General features: G+C 32.4%; 4 protein-coding genes across 10 annotated transcripts in view; 3 read left to right on the forward strand and 1 right to left on the reverse strand.

The window, feature by feature from the left end:
* The first annotated feature begins 187 nt into the window (after positions 1 to 187).
* Positions 188 to 8,138, forward strand: LOC118440566 (death-associated protein kinase 1). Of its 6 annotated transcripts, none has more exons than XM_085658463.1 (22): positions 215 to 271; positions 818 to 881; positions 1,020 to 1,188; positions 1,727 to 1,805; positions 1,868 to 1,980; positions 2,042 to 2,202; positions 2,333 to 2,453; positions 2,521 to 2,821; positions 2,915 to 2,963; positions 3,340 to 3,456; positions 3,544 to 3,816; positions 3,888 to 4,070; positions 4,142 to 4,271; positions 4,389 to 4,580; positions 4,659 to 4,900; positions 5,875 to 5,964; positions 6,184 to 6,348; positions 6,642 to 6,860; positions 6,952 to 7,131; positions 7,210 to 7,503; positions 7,581 to 7,903; positions 7,976 to 8,138. In XM_085658463.1, the coding sequence occupies exons 3-22, from the start codon at positions 1,137 to 1,139 to the stop codon at positions 8,136 to 8,138; spliced, it is 3,447 nt and encodes a 1,148-aa protein (XP_085514589.1). In that variant the 5' UTR covers positions 215 to 271; positions 818 to 881; positions 1,020 to 1,136. The 6 variants fall into 6 exon arrangements, with proteins under 6 accessions (XP_035719700.2, XP_035719701.2, XP_085514589.1 ...); XM_035863809.2 differs by lacking the exon at positions 215 to 271 and adding an exon at positions 533 to 722; XM_085658462.1 differs by lacking the exon at positions 215 to 271 and adding an exon at positions 533 to 722 and having other exon boundaries at positions 818 to 852; positions 933 to 1,188.
* A 3,083-nt stretch (positions 8,139 to 11,221) lies between these two features.
* Positions 11,222 to 12,985, forward strand: LOC118440573 (tropomyosin). Its single transcript, XM_035863823.2, has 6 exons — positions 11,222 to 11,461; positions 11,538 to 11,671; positions 11,789 to 11,977; positions 12,060 to 12,135; positions 12,197 to 12,329; positions 12,423 to 12,985. Exons 1-6 carry the CDS (start codon positions 11,222 to 11,224, stop codon positions 12,503 to 12,505), a joined length of 855 nt encoding a protein of 284 aa, XP_035719716.1. The 3' UTR covers positions 12,506 to 12,985.
* A 330-nt stretch (positions 12,986 to 13,315) lies between these two features.
* Positions 13,316 to 15,070, forward strand: LOC118440574 (tropomyosin). 2 transcript variants are annotated; one of them, XM_085658073.1, is made up of 6 exons: positions 13,316 to 13,595; positions 13,745 to 13,878; positions 13,971 to 14,159; positions 14,254 to 14,329; positions 14,398 to 14,530; positions 14,645 to 15,070. In XM_085658073.1, exons 1-6 carry the CDS (start codon positions 13,422 to 13,424, stop codon positions 14,725 to 14,727), a joined length of 789 nt encoding a protein of 262 aa, XP_085514199.1. In that variant the 5' UTR covers positions 13,316 to 13,421; the 3' UTR covers positions 14,728 to 15,070. The 2 variants fall into 2 exon arrangements, with proteins under 2 accessions (XP_085514199.1, XP_035719719.1); XM_035863826.2 differs by having other exon boundaries at positions 13,317 to 13,661.
* Positions 13,747 to 22,514, reverse strand: part of Dscam2 (Down syndrome cell adhesion molecule 2) — an 83,584-nt gene continuing 74,816 nt past the window's right edge. The window contains exons 23-30 of the mRNA XM_085658072.1: positions 22,313 to 22,494; positions 21,845 to 22,238; positions 21,564 to 21,707; positions 21,301 to 21,486; positions 20,761 to 20,972; positions 20,428 to 20,581; positions 20,246 to 20,348; positions 13,747 to 18,592 (exon numbers count right to left, since the gene is read on the reverse strand). Coding sequence (XP_085514198.1) covers positions 18,343 to 18,592; positions 20,246 to 20,348; positions 20,428 to 20,581; positions 20,761 to 20,972; positions 21,301 to 21,486; positions 21,564 to 21,707; positions 21,845 to 22,238; positions 22,313 to 22,494 — 1,625 coding nt within the window. The 3' untranslated portion in view covers positions 13,747 to 18,342. The remainder of the gene's footprint in view (positions 18,593 to 20,245; positions 20,349 to 20,427; positions 20,582 to 20,760; positions 20,973 to 21,300; positions 21,487 to 21,563; positions 21,708 to 21,844; positions 22,239 to 22,312; positions 22,495 to 22,514) is intronic.

The following is a 22,514-nucleotide window of genomic DNA, read 5'->3' on the forward strand; positions in this document are numbered from 1 at the left end:
ATGACAATATTTAAAAAAAAAAAAAACCTAATGTAGTTTGTGACGCAATTATCCAACCTATAAGTCTTATGCATATACTTAACTTTCACAAAGATATAGCTTGTTAATATTTAATATATATAGTCTTATATTACAATTCTTATCATTGTTTAGATAGTGTTATCTGCTAAATTGCATTATCATAATGATAGCTGTACTTCGGTTTTTATTTGCGCGGATATTCTAGTACAGTTCGTCATTGTCTAATATATCGTAATTAGCGATTATTAAGGTATATAATTTAAAGTGACGTTATGCAAAATGTGATCTTATTGTTCTAAAGTGTATATAGACATCGAGCATGTTCTTATTTGACTTATGTGACAATATATATAATGTGGACCGCAATACTCTAAATAAACTTAATTTATCATCATTAAATTTATTTCAGGATATCTGTTTATAGCATATAGATATTTAATGATTTAATCTGAAAAAATATCTGCACGAGTCAATGAATCGAAACATTTTTTTTTCTTTCATTTTATAAATCTTTTTGCAGCTATCTTACGATATTTGAGACAAAATACTCTATGAAACAAGAGGAATTTTAATCTTCTGTAAATTATATTATATTTGTTTATATATGTATCAAATCATATATTTGGATTGAGAAAAAAATAATATTATCGTAGATATTTAACAATAGTTAACATGTTGACACTAACGCCGCTCTCCTAGTGGTAGTTATTGCTTCTATTGTATTACACACACATACTTACGTGCAAATTTTCATTTCACATTCATTTCACAGTTTTATCGTAATATTTATTTTTAGATAAATTTGTGCGCATTATATGATAAAATAAAATTGTAAGAAACTGTGAAAAGTTTTTTATATTGTAAGTACATATTTTTTAAATGTTTAATTGCATTTTGTTATACGTTTATAGAATTTAATATATTCGATACACCTATGGGAATTCAAGAGATACGAGGTGGCGTTTCGTACGATACAGGTATATCGATTGTGTGTGTAGGGTGGCCGGCATGGGTGAAGGCCAGCGAAGGCCGTAGAATGCCATACGATTTTCGTAACGGATATTTGGAAAACTTAATGTTGTTCAGACTCATCGAACGATGATCACAGACGTGAGATGATGCCTGGGATGCCGAATAATTCTCGTCAACTAGTTACTTCTAACGGTGGTAAATTATCAATTGGAAACAATTGTTTGTAGCGTCTTTGGATTAGCATTTTTACAAAAAAGCTTGACAGATGTTTAACGTTTTATCATAAATTTTTGACAAAAGATTCAGTTTATATCATAATCTAAATTATAATCTTTATCATTTCTTTACTATATCCATGTGTAAACACGAAAAAAAACTTAATTAACATGTTATTAATATTTATGTATATTTATCTTAATATATTTTTGTTTGTTTTTTTACAAAAGTCTTATAAATTAATCATTTATAAGATATTTTTAATTATTGAGAATAATATTTAGAATAAATCTAATTGTTATAAAATGTAACTATTTTACAAAGAAATTTAATAACTTTGGAGTACAATTTTATCATATTTAAGTTCTTATTATTATTTTTGTATATATATGATAATAATTAAATAAAGCATACATATTTTTAAATTATTGACATTTGGTTTAAAATTAAATGTAAATATTAAAAATTTAAATTTACTGTGAAAATAGTTGTGATATTACAAAAATGTGTTTCTTAGGTTCCGAGTGGGATTCCTTGATGGAAGTTCACCATGAACCAATTGAAAAAAATTATGAGTTGTTAGAAGAAATTGGAAAGTGAGTATTTAGTAATTTGATTTATTATTTTTGGAATATTGATATTTGTTTGTCTATTATAGAGGTCAATTTGCCATAGTAAGAAAATGTATGGAAATAAATACTGGATCATTATATGCAGCCAAAATTATGAGAAAAAGAAGAGTTGCCAGAGGAGTAGCTGCTGCAGATATTGGTAAGTATTGATGTTAACACATGTTTCTGTAACAGATCAAATATATAACTATTTTCTTTAGCTCGAGAAGCCGGTCTTCTGGCACGACTGAGACATCCCAATATTGTTTCATTGCACAAAGTAATAGATACAGGCACAACAGTTGTATTACTTTTGGAATTGATTTCTGGAGGAGAACTATTTCATTGGACACCATCGGGTGAAGTAGAAGCTGCACATGTGGTTTGTATTTAAGAATATAGAATTTATAATCACTTATATTATTATACATTATTTTTTTTATAAATTATGTCTTTGTATTGCTTATAAAAAAGATAACTTATATAGTATAAATTTTTTTGTATTTCCAAAGGTACGTCAAGTATTAATGGCTCTTAGTCACTTACATTCTCATCAGGTCGCTCACCTAGATATAAAACCGGAGAATATTCTTCTTTCATCTCCTCCTCCTATGCCAAGCATAAAATTAATAGGTAATCCATTTATACTTGAGATATAGAAGTGTGATGGATAAGTATTAAAATTAATTTTTTTTTACAGACTTAGGTCTTTCACATCGTTTGATTCCTGGTTCAGAACACAGAGCACTGTTTGGCACTCCTGAATTCGTGGCACCAGAAATTGTTAATTATGAACCATTAAGTCTTGGTACTGATCTTTGGGCAGTTGGCGTACTTACATATATACTTTTGAGTGGTGCATCACCATTTTTAGGAGAGGATAAACAAGAAACGTACGCAAATGTAGCAGCCTGTCAATATCAATTTGATAATGAATACTTTAGTACTGTATCAGAAATTGCTAAAGATTTTATAAGATCCTTGTTGATCAAGGATCCAAAGTAAGTATTAGTAATATATATATATACATATTTTTAAATTGAACAATACTTTATAAATTGAACATAAATATAATGAATTAAACATTATTTCAGAGAAAGAGGAAGTGCAGAATCGTGCCTTAAACATCCTTGGATCCTTACGGTGTGTTTATAATACTAGTATTTTTCTAAAGTAATCTTATAATATATTGTTATGCTATTTATTAATTTTTTGTATTTATTACGCATTAATATAATATAATTTTCAACATGAATGATCATTCATAATGCATTGAATGCTTCTTTAGTTAAAATGATAAGAAATTATGTATTATATAAAAATTACATTTTTTAGAGAGTAATACATTTTTTATTTTATGTTTTTAATATTTCTTTTAACATACAAAGAAAATACACAAAAATCCAAATGATGTATTCCATCCACTATATGCATATTAGACAATGTGTTCCATAATAGCAAATAAATGATTTAAATGAGACATGAAGTTATTGTAATTATTACATTGTTTATCTTTCAGGAATCTGAAGCATCTAATGGACTTGGTGGAGCTATGATCAGTGCTGTCAAACGTGGTTGTGTTGAAGCTGTCTCCCAATTATTGTTGCAAGGAGCCCCATTGAACATGAAAGATTCTGTATGAAGCTTTTTTTTAATATTTTTTAATGTGTTGAAATTAAATATAATAAATATTTTATATTATAATAAATATTTTATTTTAAAGAAAGAAGATACACTTTTACACATAGCTTGTGAAGCTGGGGATGAAGGAATGGTTACATTATTGATAGAAAATGGTATAGACTTGGATACACCAAATAAAAAAGGCCTAACGCCATTACACGTGGCTGCTAGGCATGGTCATATCAATGTTGTTAGACACTTGTGCCTTGCTGGTTGTGACGTTGATAAGACGAATCGTGGAATACGTGCAGATGTTACAGCAATTAAATATGGTTATCCAGACATTGCAAATCTATTAGACAAGCTTCGGATAGTGAGTTTTTTTTTTTAATTCATTTTATATAAAGTTAGTTTAAATATTAATATTATTTGGTATTATTTCAGCCAAGCCAACGTGAAAATTATATTAGACAATTGCAACCAACACATAGACCAATTGATCGTTTACATATAAGACTTTTGGGACATTGTGCATCAGGAAAGTCCTCTTTAATTAGTTCTTTAAAATCTGGAATTTTTAGTTTCGGTTTTTTTAGGAGATCGAGGAGTCAAAATTATTCAGCAAAGGTATATCACATAACATTAACACATTATTGATATAATAAATTTTGTATTAGTTAAAGTAATGTTTTAAAAAGAATAATTTTATTCAGAGAGAACCAAGTATTGAGTTAGATGTTACTAGTAAACATGGTTCTCTCAGTTTTGAATATAGTGATAGTGAATATGAAGGTACACAAGGTGTAGAATGGAGTCGAGGAAATGTCGGTAAGAGAAAACAAATTTTTTAAATACATATAAGGGATTATAAATATAGTATAATAGAGATTATCTTTATAATATAATACAAAGTATTATATAATTTTTTATCATTTATTTTCATAGGAGGAGAATGTGTATTTTGGGAATTATGTGGCAGAGAAGAATATTTAGCATCTTACCACTATGTACTTACATTTCAGCAACCAGCAGTTCACCTTATTACAGTTAGTCTTCGCGAACCACTTACCGTTCAACTTCAGCAAATAAAATTTTGGCTCCGTTTTATTGTAGATCGAATTACACCTAACAGTATTGGTTTGTTGAAACTAATTTTTAATTCTATTTTATTGTTCGTTTTTTTTATATATTTTTTATATTCTTTTTTTATTAAAGGATTTGCTGGGAAATGCAGTGATATAAAAGTCATTTTAGTGGGTACTTATGCGCCGGAGCCATTAGCACCGAATTCCAGTGGTGGTAGCCTTCTCAGTCCACTCTTACCTTTTTTGAAAGATTTTACATTGATTTTGGGAGATGAGCCTCAAATGGTAGCGGTGGATGCGACCAATCCTTCTAGCCCTGGTTTGAAGCTGCTCAGATCTTATTTAAATAATGCAAGGATGGAGTTTCTTGAGGTGAAGCAACAATATTTCTCACGTTGAACGTGATAACACTTTATCACGCGCACTAGAAGAGAAAATGTTTCTCACTTCTAACTTCACAAAAAAAAACATACATATATATATATATATATATAAATACGAGTTTCTCAATTTTCATCAAGTTGTGAGCACTCTGTAAGCATTTTCAGTCTCTTCTAGTTCTTGCTCTAACTTTAAATATATCTTCTATACTTCAGTATGCTCTTGATGCATTTCAAAGTATACTAAGTGCACGATATCATAGCATGCTTGATATCTGGTACGAACAGGTCCGTTTAACGTATAATTGATTATAAGGGAAGTGTTCTATTGTTTATGGACATATAACATATCTCTTTGATCAATTTATAATATTATATAAATTTATAAAACGGTCCTGGTCAAAAATTATACTTCACTTTGCATATGTACACTATGTCTGGCAGTGTTAACATATTGGTGAACTAAGCAAAGAATTAAAAAATATATCAACATTTTTGCTACATTATGCTTTCTTCACCAATTTTTGGTCATCGATCCAATGCATGGTTAATTTAATACAATTGTAAGTAAATCAAGTCATTGAAAGTAAATATTTATGTGTTCTACAATTTTCTATCACATTGGTTATTTGCAATGTCTGACTAACATAAGCACAAGTTAAACATTAATGAAATACATGAACTTGTAAAAACAGACTCTTATCGATATATTTTTTGTTAACCTTTGAACGAAAGATATAAAGTTTCTATAAAACTTAATTTAATAATTTAATCTGATTTAAACATCTCTCTATAAGATCTGTTTTGAAAAGTTATTGTTCAAATATTAACATCTTCATATTTGATCATTTATTCCATTGTATCTATTACATGATCGAATGACTAATAACATATGTTTTGGTTGCTGATTATGTGGCTATTAAAGTTTATTAACATCAGCCTTAATGCATGCCATGCATGATGTAGGATGGACCGGAAGTTGCAGAAAGTTTTCTCCGACGTGACACGCCGCGTGAAGCGGCCATGTACGTGCCCCTGGCGAATCTTGATAAACAGGTCGATCCATTTCTCAATTCCTTTGATAAAAGTGATGTCTCTAAAAAGAATTCTACTTCTTTCAAAGTAGATGCTTTAATGCTTTGCCCCAAAAATACATACATGCACTATTATCAAATGTAATAAAGCATAAATATTTCTCTTGTATATATTTTACGCATCAATATGTGTTATACATCTTTGTATGTCTTTATAATTGATCTAGAATTTTTACTATAGAGTGCTTTGGTATGGACCGGTCTTGCTGAATCATGGAGAACATATGTACAATCTTTGGAAGTACCTCCAGTAATGCTTACACAGGATGAATTTTTGAATGAAATCAGAAAAATCAATCCTTTGGTTTGTTTAGAGCATTCTAAACAACTTGGATTACAATTACAGGTATATATACATAAAATGTTATTCTTATCCTAGAGCTAAACTGACCATTTCATATCTAAACTAACATCTACGTTAGTATGAAGTAATAGCTGGTAATAAAGATATAATATTTTTATATAGCCATTATACTGCCATATAATGGCTATAGCCATGGCTGCCATATAGCCATTAGACCATCGGTTCTAAAAGATGATAATAACCTATAGTACCTGAAGTTATTATACCTTTGGATCCTTCTTAACAAAATAATGTATTTATTATATAAGTATATAATCATATATTTTTTTTTACAGAATTTAGGAGAATGTTTACTTCTTCCTGGCGATTTAATAGTTCTTAGCCCAGAATGGTTTTGGCAAGATGTTATAAATTGGCAATTAAGTCCTGATCAACGGGGTCGTCTTGGAGGACGTACTACAGGAGTTTATACTTTAGAAGATTTTCAGGCACGATGTCCTTGTCCAGCAAGTCAAGCTTTACAAGCTTTACAAGCTGTTAATTTGTGTGTTCCGGTATATTACCGATCTTTTTACTTTTTTATCTATTTAACTTATTACGCAAAAAATATAACAAAAATAATACTTTGCTGAAATGTTTTCATAGTGTGAAGTAGATGACGATGAAGTGGAATATGAATTACCTTGTTTAAATCTGGTGGAACGTCTTCCTGGTTTATGGGAGCCATGGAAATCATCTACGAATTCGTTGCCACATGCGGGTCTTCGTCTTTGTCCAGCAGAGGCTCCTTTATACCATTTATCTCCGATATTCCCACACTTACAAGTATGAATAATTTTTTAATACTTTGCATGCGTATAAGATAAAAAGATAAACATATTGTAACGTGTTTTTAACAAATAGGCTCAATTGCGAAAAATTACTCAAACTTGGGATCCATCAAATTCGGATCTATATCAATGGTGGAGAGGATCAAAACTGTGTGTGGGTCCTTGCGAAAGTATCGTAACATTTGAAGAGGAGGAACGAAGTTGTATAGAAATTCGAGTACGAGGACCTCGTGGATCTAGTGCTCAATGTTTTGGACTTTTCAGTGTTATTTTGGATGCTGTCAATGCTACTCTTGACTTAATAGCACCTGGAATGCTACTTGAGAAGCATTGGCTTAGTCCAAGTCAACTTCAAGGATATAGCGATGTTAGTAACTTTAATTATATGTATTTCGCGTGGTATATTAATTTAAGAGTCACATGTTTGCTTTTATGATATTATAGGTAATACATTCTTGGGAACCTGCAACAATAGTGTCGGCCTTAATAGATAAAAATTTGGAAGAAGCTATACTTAAAAATCCAATTAACAATCAAGAAGAAAGCATTTGGGACATTGTTGGGTGTGGGTTACCCCTGATGGAGAACTGTCTTCCAGGTACAAGACAACCTCTTAAGAGTATAAAACCTGCTGTAAAAAGAAGATTAGCTGAAATGCTAGATCCACCTGATCATCATGGAAGAGACTGGTGTCTTCTTGCCGTAAGATTGGGTTTAGGGGATCGAGTTGCACAATTGGACAGTACAGTAGACAGTCCGACGCTCAGGTTAGTATAATCGTGAAAATTAAATTAATTAATTGACAATGTAATTATTATTATAATAAGATATTTCCATAGGTTACTAAATTGTACAGGCACGGATTGTACTGTCAGTTCTCTTATACAGCAATTACGTGCCCTTGATCGTGGGGATGCCGTGCATCTTTTGCTTTCTCATACGCCAGTGTATGTTTTATCAATGGCTATTGATTCTGAGACAGGGTCTAATCTTTCCAGATGACGATGCTGCGCATATCGACGATGCATCAATACTTTCTAGATTAAACAACCAAATTTTTAATACTGCAGCACTTGAAATTGCCAAAGCATCACTGTTTCCGCCCGTTATAAATGTTGTATTAATTATGTAAGTATACTAAGTATTTATGTCATCTCTTAATGACACCAACTGCGTTTATTGTGTAATTTTATACGTCGATTTGAAAAATAACGTATGCGTGGCACTTTGCAAATTTATTACTTAAATGATATAGTTTACGTGACAAAGTTAAAAACATTGAAGATTTTTTACAGCTGCATTTTAAGGATGTGCGCGATTACATCTTCAATCAATTCACTGTACTTTGTAAAAGTACAGATAAAACGTTTATCTTTATACAACATTCGTGTCATGTTCACTGCATTGGCATAAGTAGTAGGTATTATATATATAATACAGTATTCCTATAGATTATTTAACATAAGGAGATCTTATTTCTCTGAATTGCATTCCTATGCGTCGGTATACAAATTTTTCTGCATCATGTTATCATTCCTTATAATGCTATGAAAAGAATCAATTCTTTGAAGGCAGAAAAATAAATCAATATGCTACATATCTAGCCAAAAACAGAAGTACCATTATAATAAACCAGATATTTATATCCAAGAATATTTCTAAATATTATGCGTACGCATAAAAAACGAAGCAATTTCATACTACACATATATAAAAAAAGAAAAAAAAATATGATATTGAATTTGATATCGATATTCTTTCGAAAGCTTTTTTGGTATCCATATAACAGTATCTTATCAAATATCAATTGTCAATATGCACTGTTTTCATTTAGTAAAATATGTATATATTTGTATGTGAATGAGAACAAAAAAATTTGCACAATTTTTAAAATTAATTATAAGTATGTTGTGTGATATGCTTGTTCATATGATATGTACATTTCTTATTATCTTGCTACGTACAGCTGTGAAAGACTTTATACTAAAAACTTCACAAGTAACATATAACTCTTGGTTAGTATTTAATAAGTAGTTATAGAAAATTAAAAAAAAAAAAGAAAAAAAGAAAAAAAAGAAAAAAAAAAGTTTTTCCATTATTTATATATGGATTAAATGCTTATTATGATTTGTGATTTGATTACATGCTGGAGCATGTAATTTTTTATACAGTATTTAATACACGTTTCTGCCAGAATATATATCTATTACTATAACTTACGGATGAAAGATACGGATTAAAATTTTTAATTAATCTTGTCGTTCAAAAGCTTTGTTATAATCAACTAACGTAATGTATTGTTTAAATATATGTATTAACAAGTCGCGAAAATTGAAGAGTTACTTTTAAGAAAAATAAGTGCATACTATCTAAGTTTATATTATATTCATACTAATGTTAATTAAAATGCCAAACAAATAACACGTATGGAAAATAACATTATGAATACAATAAGAATTTGAAAATTTTTGATTATTATTTTATATTTCTAAACATTATGTATTTCAAAAATAAACAATTTCATAATTATTGTATTATATTTAAGACTTTGTAAGGATGTGTTCTCGTTGCTTGCTATTAGCTTTTAAATATGTTTTGTAATTCTTGTTATGAGAAGAACAGTTAATGTATACAATTTTCAAAAATTTCTATATCTGCTGCGATACGCTTTGGAAAGTTTGTGTTCTAATAATATTGCTTTTTGTGATATAATATTAAATCTAAAAAAGATGTTTAGTAATACATTTGGAACAATGAGACTGTGCACGATAAGCGCGTGCAGTTTGCAAAATATTTAAGAGGTTTATAACATAAGAAAATAGCTACTTGTAAGTTCTAAAAGGTTTCTAAAAAAGGTGTAATGGGAGTACCGGGGATATATACAGTAGATTTTTTTTAATCATATATACTCCCCACAAACATACATGCACAAACACAAACACAAATACACACACACACACACACACATTTTATGTTTTTTAAATGCTATATATCATATAATGACAAAACCGACGATTTTATGCATAATCTATAAGAACATAGATATACTTGTAAAACTTAATCCTTCTCTAAAACTATGTCCTGGACATTAGGTCAAGAATGAAATTGATCTGTTATGACATGTATTGTAACTGATATATGTATACATACGGTAGTGAAGTTATTTGCACAGACGATTCAGCGGTCCATTTTGTTTCATCCAAGCTTGTTCCTAAAATCTCCATTCCAATCGCTTTCCAATTTCTATAAGTTTATCTCTGGCGCGTTTGAGTTTGATTGCATGCGAGGCGTTGCGATTCGATCGGTCGATCGGTGAATCAGTCGAGCGGGAAAATTCGAATGGTCAATTAAAAGATAATTGATAAAATTAATTTCAAATTGTATTGCAAACGTGATATGAAGGATCGAGTACGATGACGAACAAGACGCATCGGGTATTGCATTCCCGATGTTTGCTGTTTACTATGGCCACTCGGTTACGTGGTCGGTCAGAAAACAGGAACGAGATTCTTTTAGAGGCCGAGAATAGCATGGGAAGGCGGAGATCGCGTTTCGCGGCTAGTAGTCAGTATAGTGAGGGGGATCGACCAGTTAAGAGCCAGGGTAAATTCGGGACCATAGCCAAAGTCGTTAAGCAATTATAGAATTGGATTCGATCGAAGAGTTCGGGGAGGACCGTGCCACACCGGTTTCGTTTTATTTTAGCTTAGCTTTCGAAGGCATCCGGTTGTGCATTCTCACATCGTGGATCATCGCTACGATCAGAGTGAGTGATATGCTCTTTACTTAATAAAAACTCATTACCTTTTCTTTTGGTATCGCGACATATCATCATTAAATATGATCGTGCTTTTATATACGAACTTTACTTATGTATTTTGTATAAGATCATTTTTTGTAATGTATAGTAAATAATGAACGGAAAAAGAAAAAGTGTTAGCGATATTTTAATATTACATGATATTTCTATGCATTTGTGATTAAAAAATGTTATTATTTTATTAATTACATTTTTCTTGTTTTTTTAGGTATTAAAAGTCGAGAAATATCATCAGTAAGGAAAACGTAAAGAGCCGCCCGTCATCATGGAGGCGATCAAGAAGAAAATTGCGGCACTGAAGATGGAGATGGATGCCGCTAATGAGAAAGTCGAATTGAATGAAAACAAAGCGAAGCAAGAAAATATGCGTGCCGACAAATTGAATGACGATTTGAGAGATTTGCAGAAACGATTGGTTCAACTCGAGAGGGATTATGAAATAACGAAGACTCAGCTCGAACAATCTACCGCCGATTTGGAGCAATGCGAAAAATCTTGGTCTAGAGTGCGTAAATGTGATTTTTTTTTCTCTTTCTTCTTATTCATTATTAATTTATCGATTGTCTTTGTTATATTAACAGGCTGAACAAGATCGAACGTCGTTGACGAAAAAGGTTCAGGAAATTGAGGCGACTCTCACTAAGAAAGAAGAATTACGTCTTACCGCTCAGACGAAACTTGCACGTGCGACGGAACTCGCTGATGATGCTTCAAGGTTTGTACTTAGTGATCCAGATTTGAGAAATAATTCGGAAAATATATTTCACTTTATAAAAGGATGATAATCGTTGAAGAATACCGATAAATACTTAATTACAGTTTCTTTCTGCAGAATGTGTAAAGTGTTGGAGGATAGGAGTCGACTCGACGAAGAACGTACGCAAAAGCTGATGGCGGAATTAAAAGATGCGAGGCTGATCGCCGAGGATGCTGACGCGAAATCGGATGAAATTGCGAGGAAATTGCAATTCGTTGAAGAGGAACTCGAAGGAGCGGAAGAAAGAGTGAAGACGAGCGAAGCGTATATATATTTTATTATTGGAATATTATCGAGTATCGTGATTTATAATTCGATCTAAATCAAGACGTTTTCTTTTCTATAGAAAAATCGTTGAACGAGAAGATGAATTATTCATCGTGCAGAATATTGTCAAGTCGTTGGAGGTATCCGAGGAGAAGGTAGGTTATATAATTTTAAGTTACAATGATCACGATGATACGTAACGACTTTTCGTTACAGGCGAATCAACGAGTGGAGGAATTTAAAGTGCAGTTGAAGTCATTGAAGAAGAAGTTAAAAGAAGCCGAGAAACGTGCTATTCTTGCTGAAAGAACTGTCAAGTTACTATTGAAAGAAGTAGATACCAAAGAAGGTATTATCATTATTTTACTTTGTTATTATATTGATTAAGATTGAATAAAATTTCGAACATATAATTGACGTCGAACGATGTTTCGATTTACAGATGAGCTCAGAGAGGAGAAGGAGAAATACAAGGCTGTTTGCGACGACATGGATGCCACGTTCGCCGAGATGACGGGTTATTGAGATCGTCTAGACGAATTCAATTTTACATTATTTTATTACATCTGCGCTTTTTCCGCTTATTCGCTACATCTAACACGGACGTTCTTTCATTTATGTCCGATGTGCTTATATGCTGATTCGTGTCATTATTTTAATTTGTTAAGGAATACTTATATGACTTTAATATAATTTGCTTTGCGAGAAGCTTCGCGATAAGTTAACCGACGTTAGGAGGTATGCACGTTGCTAATTCTTAATCGTAGCCGCTTCGCTCTACGCATAACACCCTGCCAAGATCTATGGGGTCAGTGAATACTGGCTCACGGTCGCTTGAGAAATTGATGCTCTTCTTGATAGAACTGATACGTCGCCTCTTTTCTTTCAGAAGCATCTACGTGGGCTAATATGGCGAAATTGCGATACGTGAAAAAAAAGCACGATACTCTTCTTTCCCTTTTTATTGTTGTATGCAATTCTGTATTTTCAATAAATGCCTATCACGATAATCGCTGTTTATAACGATTATTCTCGATTATTAGTTATATATATATATATATATATATATATATATATATATTATGGTATATTTTTACAGGTATGACGATTTATCATGAGAAAATTATAGATTTATGTCGAAAAAATACCCTCGGAAAAGCTACTTGTTTTTCCTTTTTTTTCTTCTCCTTTTTTATCCTTATCGCCGGTCAGTTGTTGAAAACGGGCGGAATAAAGAAGACCAGAACGCTAACAAGTCAAAGAATTCGTTTGAGTCTAACTAAAGAACCCGGTACATTGTTTCTTTTGCATTTCTTTGAGTCTATAAAGCATTGTCTTGATCGGTCATCGAGTGCAGTAACCCGCGAGCTTTGGATTAGAAGGTCCGCTACTCCATCACCGCGATATACATACGTATATCGATATAAACATCGATCGAACTATGAACGCGATCAAGAAACGTTTGCAAACGTTGAAGGTCGAGAAAGATCTTGCGATAGATAAAGCCGATATGTGCGATCAACAGGTAAAGGAGGCTAATCGTAGGGAAGAAAAATTGAGAGACGGTGTACGAGAACTGGGAAAGAAACTAATTCAAATGGAACATGATTTGCAAGTGAGCAAAACTCATCTAAAAAAGTCGATTAAGAGTCTCGAACAGAAGGAAAGAATTTATATCGTGGTTAGTGAAAAATTTGCAAAACTAATCCTTTGTTTATATCCTTCCTTTTGTTCTCGTTAATTTAATCATTCAATTATTTTCAGACGCAATCCGAACTGGCAATATTGAATAGAAAAATGCAACAGTGTTCGGAAAATTTAGAAAAATCCGAAGAACGACGACTCGTTGCACAAGTTAAGTTAACGCAAGCTATGGAAACTGCAGAAGATGCAAAACGGTTCGTCGCGAAATTTCATTTATTATTATTTCAAAAGATTTCTAATATTTCATATATATGTATACATAATTTTCAAAAAAATTTTTACGTAGAATTTGTAAGGTATTGGAGAATAGAAGCAAATTGGACGAGGAAAGAATGGATCAATTGACGGCACAGTTGAAAGAAGCCAGGCTTATCGCTGAAGATGCCGATAATAAATCCGACGAGATCTCACGAAAATTGACTTTCGTTGAAGACGAACTCGAAGCTGCGGAAGAAAGAGTGAAATCGAGCGAAGCGTACGTTCTTTTGTGTAACAAAGTAATTTTAGAATAAATTTCACTTCTCTTTTTTTCCTTTTTTTTTTGTTTTTTCATACTTACTTTTCCGTAGTAAAATCGTCGAACGCGAGGACGAATTGTTCATCGTCGGTAATATATTAAAGTCTTTGGAGATATCCGAAGAAAAGGTAGGATAGTTTACGTAACATCGAAAAATACGATTATAGTTCTACGTAATTTATTTTTATCCTTGTAGGCCAATCGGAGAGTGGAAGCGTTCAAAGCGCAATTGAAGGAATTGAAAGTTAAATTAAAATCAGCTGAGAAGCGAGCAATTATAGCCGAACAAGCCGTCAAGGTGCTTGTCAAGGAATTAGATTCGAGAGAAGGTGGGCAAAATTAAATTGTTTTTTTTCCTTTTTTCTCTTCTTTCTTTTTTTCTTTTTTTTTTTTCTTAAAATTTAAATCGAAGAGAGTTACGTTTATATGTACGTATGTTTTAGATTATTTGTTTAAAGAAAAAGAGAAGTACAGGTATATATGCAACGATATGGATTCCACTTTTGCCGAGCTTACAGGATTTTAATCGAGTTGATCGTATTGGATTCTTAAACTTTTCGTTATTTTTCTTCTTTCTTTTTTTTTTTTCTTTTTTTCATCTAGGATGATATTGTTGTACTTTTGTATAAAAAAAGAATGAGATAACGAAAGAACGGATATGTTTTACACGATATCAATTTATTTAATCGATTCTACGATCGACGCAGTGCTTCGAAACTTCATACCTTCGACTTTTTAATATGATTAGAGCGAAATAATGCTCAAGTTCATTTATTTACGTCGTTAATCGCAGTCTCGCAACGGAAGAGAAATTTTGGCAGTCAGCAGAGATATTGAGTTTATTGACAATTAAAATCTCGGCGAGCTTTATTATCTTTTGTTTTCTTTTTTCTTTCCTTCTTTCCTTTCTGTTTTTTTTTTTCTTCTTCTTCTTATTTTTATTCGAGATGACGCTCCAAAGAGGGGAAAAGAGATTTTTAGATCGTTCGCACAAGCATACCACCACATTCGCGCAAGATACTTTTTACAACGACACTAATAATAGTTATAATAATAATCGTTCGTTTGATTTGCTCTCACATCTTCTGTCTTTTTTCTTTTTGTTCTTCGCGAGAAAGTCGACGATCAAGAAGACGGTAACTTCGAATCGCGATCGGAAACTGGATCGAACGGCAACGAATAGTTTTAATTTAACTTCCAAAGATATTATTCGTAAGGAGATCTCAAGAGAATATCATCGATCGATCCAATATGATAAAACATATTTATATAAATACCGTACGCTATACGTACGAGGGTCGTTCATGAAATGAGCTTGCGAGATCAATCATATTCAATTCTTCAATTCAATGTTTATTGATATCGTTGCGAAGCTGAAAAGATCAATGACATTTTTAAAATACGTCGAATAATTCCTTAATAGATATATATATATATATATATATATATATATATATATATATACATATACACATATATATACATATATATAGTATAGAGTATTTAAAAATTTCTTTTTAGTATAATTCCAGATCTCTTCAAAGTATCTCGCTAACATATTTTTTGAACGACCATCGTATAATCTCGCAATGTAATCGTGGCACTGAGTCTTCCTACCGAATCGTTAACGTAGAAAAAAAGGATCGGCGGAATTCGATCGCAATGAAAAAATGTACAAAAATTCGGCGGCGGACGATCGAGTGCCCGACCTAAAACACGTGTCGTAAATAATACCCGCTTTCCGGTAAATGATACTAACGAATTCGAATCGAACTCTACGAGTTTGATTGACGTGCTTCTTTTTTTACTTCATTTTTTTTTTCTTTTATTATTATTATTATTATTATTATTTTATATACACCAACGCAACGTTTCTCTCTGTACGTAACGCGCGTCTTCGCTCCGAGTTCTTTAAAAGAATGACGACAAAACTTCGTTGAAGATATTATCTATGGTAATTCTTTTTGTTCTTTATAATTTTTTTTATTTCATTCTTTCTTTTTCTTGTTTTTTTTTTTTTAATTTGTATTATTACTATATCTATACACTTTAAAGTCGTATCTTCGATTTTTGAAAATGCACCGAGAGGGGAAACGTCTTCAACAAAACTTTATCGTCCCCGTGCTTTCTCTCACATTCATTATACGCGTATACCATTTTGGCCTCGTCTTCGCATTGTCGCGCACTGTTATTTTTTTTTCTTCTTTTTTTTTTGTTTTTTTTTTTGTTTTTTTTTTGTTTTTTTTTTTTTCTTTATTAGTTTAGGGCAGTAACCACTATGATTGGCCAACGAATATCTTATTAATAATTATTAATCTTGGTGTAGTGTGTTCCCAAGTGTTAGCGTAGTTTTTTACGCAAAAAGCAGTCTTTCGGAAAAAATTCGTGATCGCTACGAAAGACAATGGAGATCAGTCAAGATTATTATTGGATCCATTCGATAGTCTGCAGACTGGCAGTGTCGTGGAAATATTTTGGAACTTGGAATCTTTAAGGTCTACTAACCTCTATTTACTCTATCGACGACGACTTACGGCCACCGATTCGACGAAAATCGAATTAATTTTCTTTCTCCCTCTTATCGTCGGCCGAGCGAAAGTCGAACGGACGCAAGATAGCAACAGTGATCGATTTGATATTCTTTTCTTTTTTTATATTTTTTTTTTGGTTTTTTTTTGGTTTTTTTTTTTTTGTATTTTACTGACAATTAGATGAATCTTTTTTTTTTTCTTTTATGAGCGTGCGCGACATTCGAAGAGAGATACGGTTTTCCGCGCCTCTCCCGTTTCATCATCCTTTTTTTTTTTTTTCTTTATCTAATTCTTTTTTTTTTGTTTACTCTCCCCATTTTCTATTTCTCTCTTTCTCTAAACGCTCCGAAGAGTGGACAATAATAATTCGTAGAGTTGGATGAAGTCCATTCCATCCTTACTAGATCCTCATCTTCGTCGCACGGAAAAACGTACTATTTAGAAGTCTTTTAGGATCATAACGGATTTAAAGTAATTAACGATGTGTACTCGTACGTTATAAACTCTTACAATGTAACAGAGTTCAACGATTTATCGAGTCTCGTCCCAAGGACGAAAATCATCTCCATATTTCTATCCCTTCGTTCCACTATTTTATTTCTCGTTTGTCTTTCTTTCTTGCTCTTTTTTTTTCTTTTCTTTTTTTCTTTTCTTTATCAATACCTCGACCTATATTTATATTATTCTCTTCTCTTTGGCTCTTCGCACCGGCCGTTCGCGTGTTTCTTTGCGATGTTAAGAAGGAAGATGACACCGAACAAGAAGATATTCTTATTGAACGCGTCGAATAAATAATTCGGAGAATTTTATAAACTAGAGATAAAAATCAGTCTCGTTCGACGTATCCCGGTGATCGCGATACATTTTGTTATATGTAAAAAGAGTTTTACATTTTGGCAATACGAAAGATGTCACACGGTTACTTTTCGATAGCCGATCGATATGTGTTTTCGATTATTATCGCTCGGATAAAAGTGGTCGCGAGAAATATATATATATATATATATATATATATATATATATATATATGTATATATATATTTCTATATTACGAAGGTACATGAAATACGAAGAAGACGAAAATCTCTTCTCTTGGTGTCACCTTACGTCTTCTCATCGCACTATATACGAATTTTCAAATTTCGCGCAGTTCCATTCGTACCATACGAGTATATTTCATCATTTCTTTCCTTATTTTTATTATCTTTGGCACTCACGCGTATATACGATTAGAAATTTGTATTAATCGTGTTCACGCACGCCCATTTCTAATACGTACACGCTCAACGTATAACGCATCTCGTCGTGTCATTCGTTTGGATTAATCCGAATTTTTCAAATCGTGCGTCTATTAACGGCGCGTTCAACTATTTTCTTTCTCTCTCTTTCTCTTTCTCTTTCTCTTTTTTTTTTCTCTCTCTCTCTCTCTCCATCTATTTATATCTCTCATTCGCTGTTCTTTAATTAAGCATCATTGCTTCTCGACGAGACACGGGAAAGAAGATTAAATTGTATACTTTATCTATTCAACTTGGACCACGAAAAGGGATGAAAGGGTCTTTTGGAAGAGAATTTGGGGTATTCGGTCGATCGTGGTAACGCCCGAGAAGTTAGACGGCGATAGAGTAATCGGAGGAAGGATTATTTTGAGTACTCGGTCTTGACCAAAGGGAACTCCTAAGGCCTAGTTTGAGCTTCTTCAAAGAATCGATGTCACATTCGGCCTCGCTCAGCTCAGGACGATCACCATTTCCGTGTTGCGGAACGACGTTGCCTTGATTACCCGCTACAAAAGCAGTCTCCGCAACTGATATCGGCGGAAGCAACGTACGTAGTGAACTCCTGCTGGGAACATGCCATCTTAAAAGATAGCCGTAAAAAAGAAAAATAAATAAGATTTACTCTATGCTGATTAGAAATTATTTAACGTAAAATCACTTTTTAATGAAAACATAAAATCGCGATTATTTTAAAGGGAAACAGAGTAAATCATTTAAAAAAGTAAATAAGCTGTCGTTTTACGTTGTTTTTAACGTATTTATTGGATGGTTCAATAATATAGGAATTTTCAATATTTTATATCTAAATTAAAAATATTAGTTATTTTTTTATTGAAAATTCGACATCACTTATTGGCCAGTCTAATCCATACGCAGATATATAAGAAAGAAACAACATTCGTACATATTTAATCTTTATGTTATAGGCCATCAATCAGGGTTGTCCACCTCAATCATCAGATTTAAATCCCATCGATAATCTATAGAATGAATTACCGATGACTACATTTAACTTCCATACAAAAAAAAGAGTTAAGGAAAAAATTATAAGAAGTATGGCAACAAATAAGTCCCGAATATTTAAGAAAAATTATTTCTAGTATAAACGATTAAAACATGTCCAAAATCAAAATGGCTATGCCACCAAATATTGAAATTTCGCCAAATAATTTTAAAAATATTTTATTTGGTATTGGTGGAATTGACGTCCGAATATTTTTGTAATATGAAAATCGAACAATATTTCATTTATAATGTGTATAAAATTGTAGTGGCTAAACATAAATACATTAAATTGTATATTTTTGTTAATCACAATAAGTGATACATAAAAGGAAAAAAAACTTTTTTTTTTTAATTCATGAACAATCGAAATATATATACCGATTTATTTAAATATACTATAATATCCGAATATTTTTGTTATTCACTATATATCTGTACAATATTAGTTTTGTTGGTGAGTAAATACAAATAAAAAAATAAGGAATATCGAAAAATAAAAGTTACGGTGTCTTAAAAATATTAACGATTATTTGTTGTCGTATATCAATCGATATAATATCAATATTTGTATTAATAAATTATCTGTGACAATAAGAATATTATTTATTCAACGTGTTCATCGATTTATAATAATCGACGTTCATGATGTTTGATTATGGAATCGTGTCGGTATAAAATTCATGGGAAAATGTAGATAGGCTCAATGTTATTGTTATGTCATTTTACATTAATTATTATCGAGGTTTATATTTTCACAGGGGATTTGAAAGTATCATATCGTATCGGCTAAGTTTAATATGTTTCGATACTGTGATTATGAATGTAACAATACATGTAAATAACAACGAACGATCCATTTTTCCGAACTGGCTCAATGAAGGTTAAGACGTCAATTTTTCTAATGGTAAGTAACGTTATATATTATATATGGATATATATATATATATATGTATTAAAATTTTCTTATTTTATATAAAATTATATAATATTAAATTATATTATATTAAATATTTATATGTATTAAAATTTTTTCATTTTATATAACAATTAGATATTGAAAATTAATTACTGTTTCCCTTTTATTATTTAATGTTTAAACATACATAAAGCAAAATAAAAGAACAATCGAGATTAGATTAAGCATAATTTACCGAAAAAGATTGTTAAAGATTTGAAAATTCTTAAAGAGCAACTAATAATTAAAAAAACAACAAAATGTATTAATTACCTAGATCGTCCTCTTCGTGGCAGTGATTTCTGTTCCGACATCGGTGAGATGTCCGAGGAAGTGCTCGACGTACCATGATAAATGAAGTCTGAAACGGCTCGAACTGAAAGATTGTTTCCTTATAATAATAATTCGTTCGATATAGGATGGATTTTAGAAGGATTAGTGATAATATAACGTACTGTGTTTGAGTTTGCCAGCGTCGAGTTGATTGGAAGACTCTGTGCGAGAGCTCGTCAGCTGATCCGGGTCAGACTCGCTCTCGTCGCTCTCGACGTCGCCCGGGGTTTGTTGTTTCCTCTGTTGTCGTCTCCTCGACGAGACACTCTTCATACTCTATATTTATATATATATATATATGTATATATATATATATATATATATATATATATATATATAATAGAAAGAAAATAAGATATATATATAATATAGAAAGAAAAAAAGAAAAATTCGATCGATACTTTATTTTATATAAATAGTATTAGAAAAAAATCCTAAGATAGATAAATTTTTACCGTTGCCGCTGGTGGAGGACTCGCGCAGCCCTCGGTCATAGCGTGCTCGTGATACATGAAACTGTGAAGAAGAGTATTGTTCGGATGTAAGCCTGCCGCAGATGCTTCCGCCGCGCCTCCCAGTCCTCCCAATCCTCCCAGCCCTGCCAGGCTTCCCCCTCCACCCTCCGAAAGCTGGAACGTAGCGTACGGCGAGATGTCCTCCGCTGTCTCTGTAACCCATTAGAGGCATTGCCTACCTTTCAAATCGCGTCTGACCAATAATTCTGGATATCCGTGTATCTAGAAAGATGTTGACAGGATCAAATATGTCAATTGATGATAATGTATCTATACCTTTGATGTGACGCGTTATACATTCAGCGATCGATTTCCGATAGATATTCGAAGATTGACCAAACCTAAATTATATTTAAAGAATATCATAATTGGTTAATTCTTTGAATATCGTTCACTCATCGACCTGCTGTTGCATCGTGAAAATCGCATGATTGGATGGGCGATGCGCATTTTACCTGTACAGTAATTATAGTACCAAACCTGGCTGTCGTCCGTATCGTAACAAAGGTTCACCTGGAATCTTGTCGGGCCCTGCACCCGTATTTGCTGCTTGTTGCAGGGCGACCTTGTGAATAGTTGCGTAATAACGTTCTCGTTGTGTTTCCGCGTTTTGTTGATTTTCTTGGGACTCCTTCATCGGTCTTTGAACTCTGTCTCCCAAATATCCTAAAATATATTCTCTATTGTATTTGATTCTAATTATATTTGGTTTTAAATTTATATTTTTTATTAAGAAAACTTACTGTTTCGCCAACGGAAAGCAACTATTATGGCCGTCGTGACCAGAGCAAATGTAGCGATTATCAAAGGCAGCATAACTTTTACATCCGCATAGAATGGTATAACAGATGCTATTCCACGTTTCGATAATTCTGGAGGCGGTGGTTCTGCAAGGTTACAGGAACACAGTGCTTTTTGTGGATATAATTTTTACAATTTTATTATTTCACCAGCTGATTAATGAGCGCAATGACGAACTTTTCAAGCGATTCAAGCGGAGTTTATTAACGTCGTTCGAGCTTACCACCTTCCTTCGTCAATGTCACGAAACTGAATTCCGCCTGATTGCTTCCAGCAACGTTATGAGCTTCGACCTTCAATTGATAAACCGTACTAGGTGTTAAATTTGTCACGACGAATCTTCGTTGCATTTTAACGCTGTTAGACACTAAAGTCCAATGAAATTCGTTTGCAGGCCTGTACTGAATAACGAAGTAAAGTATAGGACATCCATTGTCAGGCCAAACGTGTAATCTTAGAACCAACGTTGTCGAGTTGGGGCTAAGAAAAGCCGCGGACGGTGGTATTCCTGGTGCTTGGCCTTGAGTTCGTACAGAAAGTACCGGCGACGAAGGACTACTACCAATTTTATTATGCGATGTTAAATACAATTGATAAGTATTTCCACATAAAAGACCCTGTTGAAATAAAAAATTTGCGAATATACCTCTTGAATTATAACGTATTAAAAATATTTCTCTCGAAAGCTTACCTTTAGCTCGTGATTAGTAGCATGTCTAGAAAGATGTAATTCGTCTAAGTTGCCATGCGTTGTACGATAATGTAACGTGTAACCGGTTAGAGGAGCACCTCCGTGATAACCAGCTTTCCAATGTAATAATATACTACTCGATGTTGAACTCGTTACATATAATACAGGTGCATTGGGTGGAACTAGAGAAAGTATAAAAACA

The sequence above is a fragment of the Vespa mandarinia genome, chromosome 7 (assembly GCF_050613455.1).
Source record: "Vespa mandarinia isolate Hongniang chromosome 7, ASM5061345v1, whole genome shotgun sequence".
Classification (NCBI taxonomy): domain Eukaryota; kingdom Metazoa; phylum Arthropoda; class Insecta; order Hymenoptera; family Vespidae; genus Vespa; species Vespa mandarinia.

Excerpts from the sequence above, each read along its gene's own strand:
- LOC118440566 (XM_035863807.2), top strand. The coding sequence starts at position 1,137 with ATGATGCCTGGGATGCCGAATAATTCTCGTCAACTAGTTACTTCTAAC. Across the intron at positions 3,457-3,543 it reads CATTGAACATGAAAGATTCT|AAAGAAGATACACTTTTACA; the intron begins GTATGAAGCTTT and ends TTTATTTTAAAG. Across the intron at positions 4,581-4,658 it reads AATTACACCTAACAGTATTG|GATTTGCTGGGAAATGCAGT; the intron begins GTTTGTTGAAAC and ends TTTTTATTAAAG.
- LOC118440573 (XM_035863823.2), top strand. The coding sequence starts at position 11,222 with ATGGAGGCGATCAAGAAGAAAATTGCGGCACTGAAGATGGAGATGGAT. Across the intron at positions 11,462-11,537 it reads GCGAAAAATCTTGGTCTAGA|GCTGAACAAGATCGAACGTC; the intron begins GTGCGTAAATGT and ends TTATATTAACAG. Across the intron at positions 12,330-12,422 it reads AGAAGTAGATACCAAAGAAG|ATGAGCTCAGAGAGGAGAAG; the intron begins GTATTATCATTA and ends TTCGATTTACAG.
- LOC118440574 (XM_035863826.2), top strand. The coding sequence starts at position 13,422 with ATGAACGCGATCAAGAAACGTTTGCAAACGTTGAAGGTCGAGAAAGAT. Across the intron at positions 13,879-13,970 it reads ACTGCAGAAGATGCAAAACG|AATTTGTAAGGTATTGGAGA; the intron begins GTTCGTCGCGAA and ends ATTTTTACGTAG. Across the intron at positions 14,330-14,397 it reads TGGAGATATCCGAAGAAAAG|GCCAATCGGAGAGTGGAAGC; the intron begins GTAGGATAGTTT and ends TTATCCTTGTAG.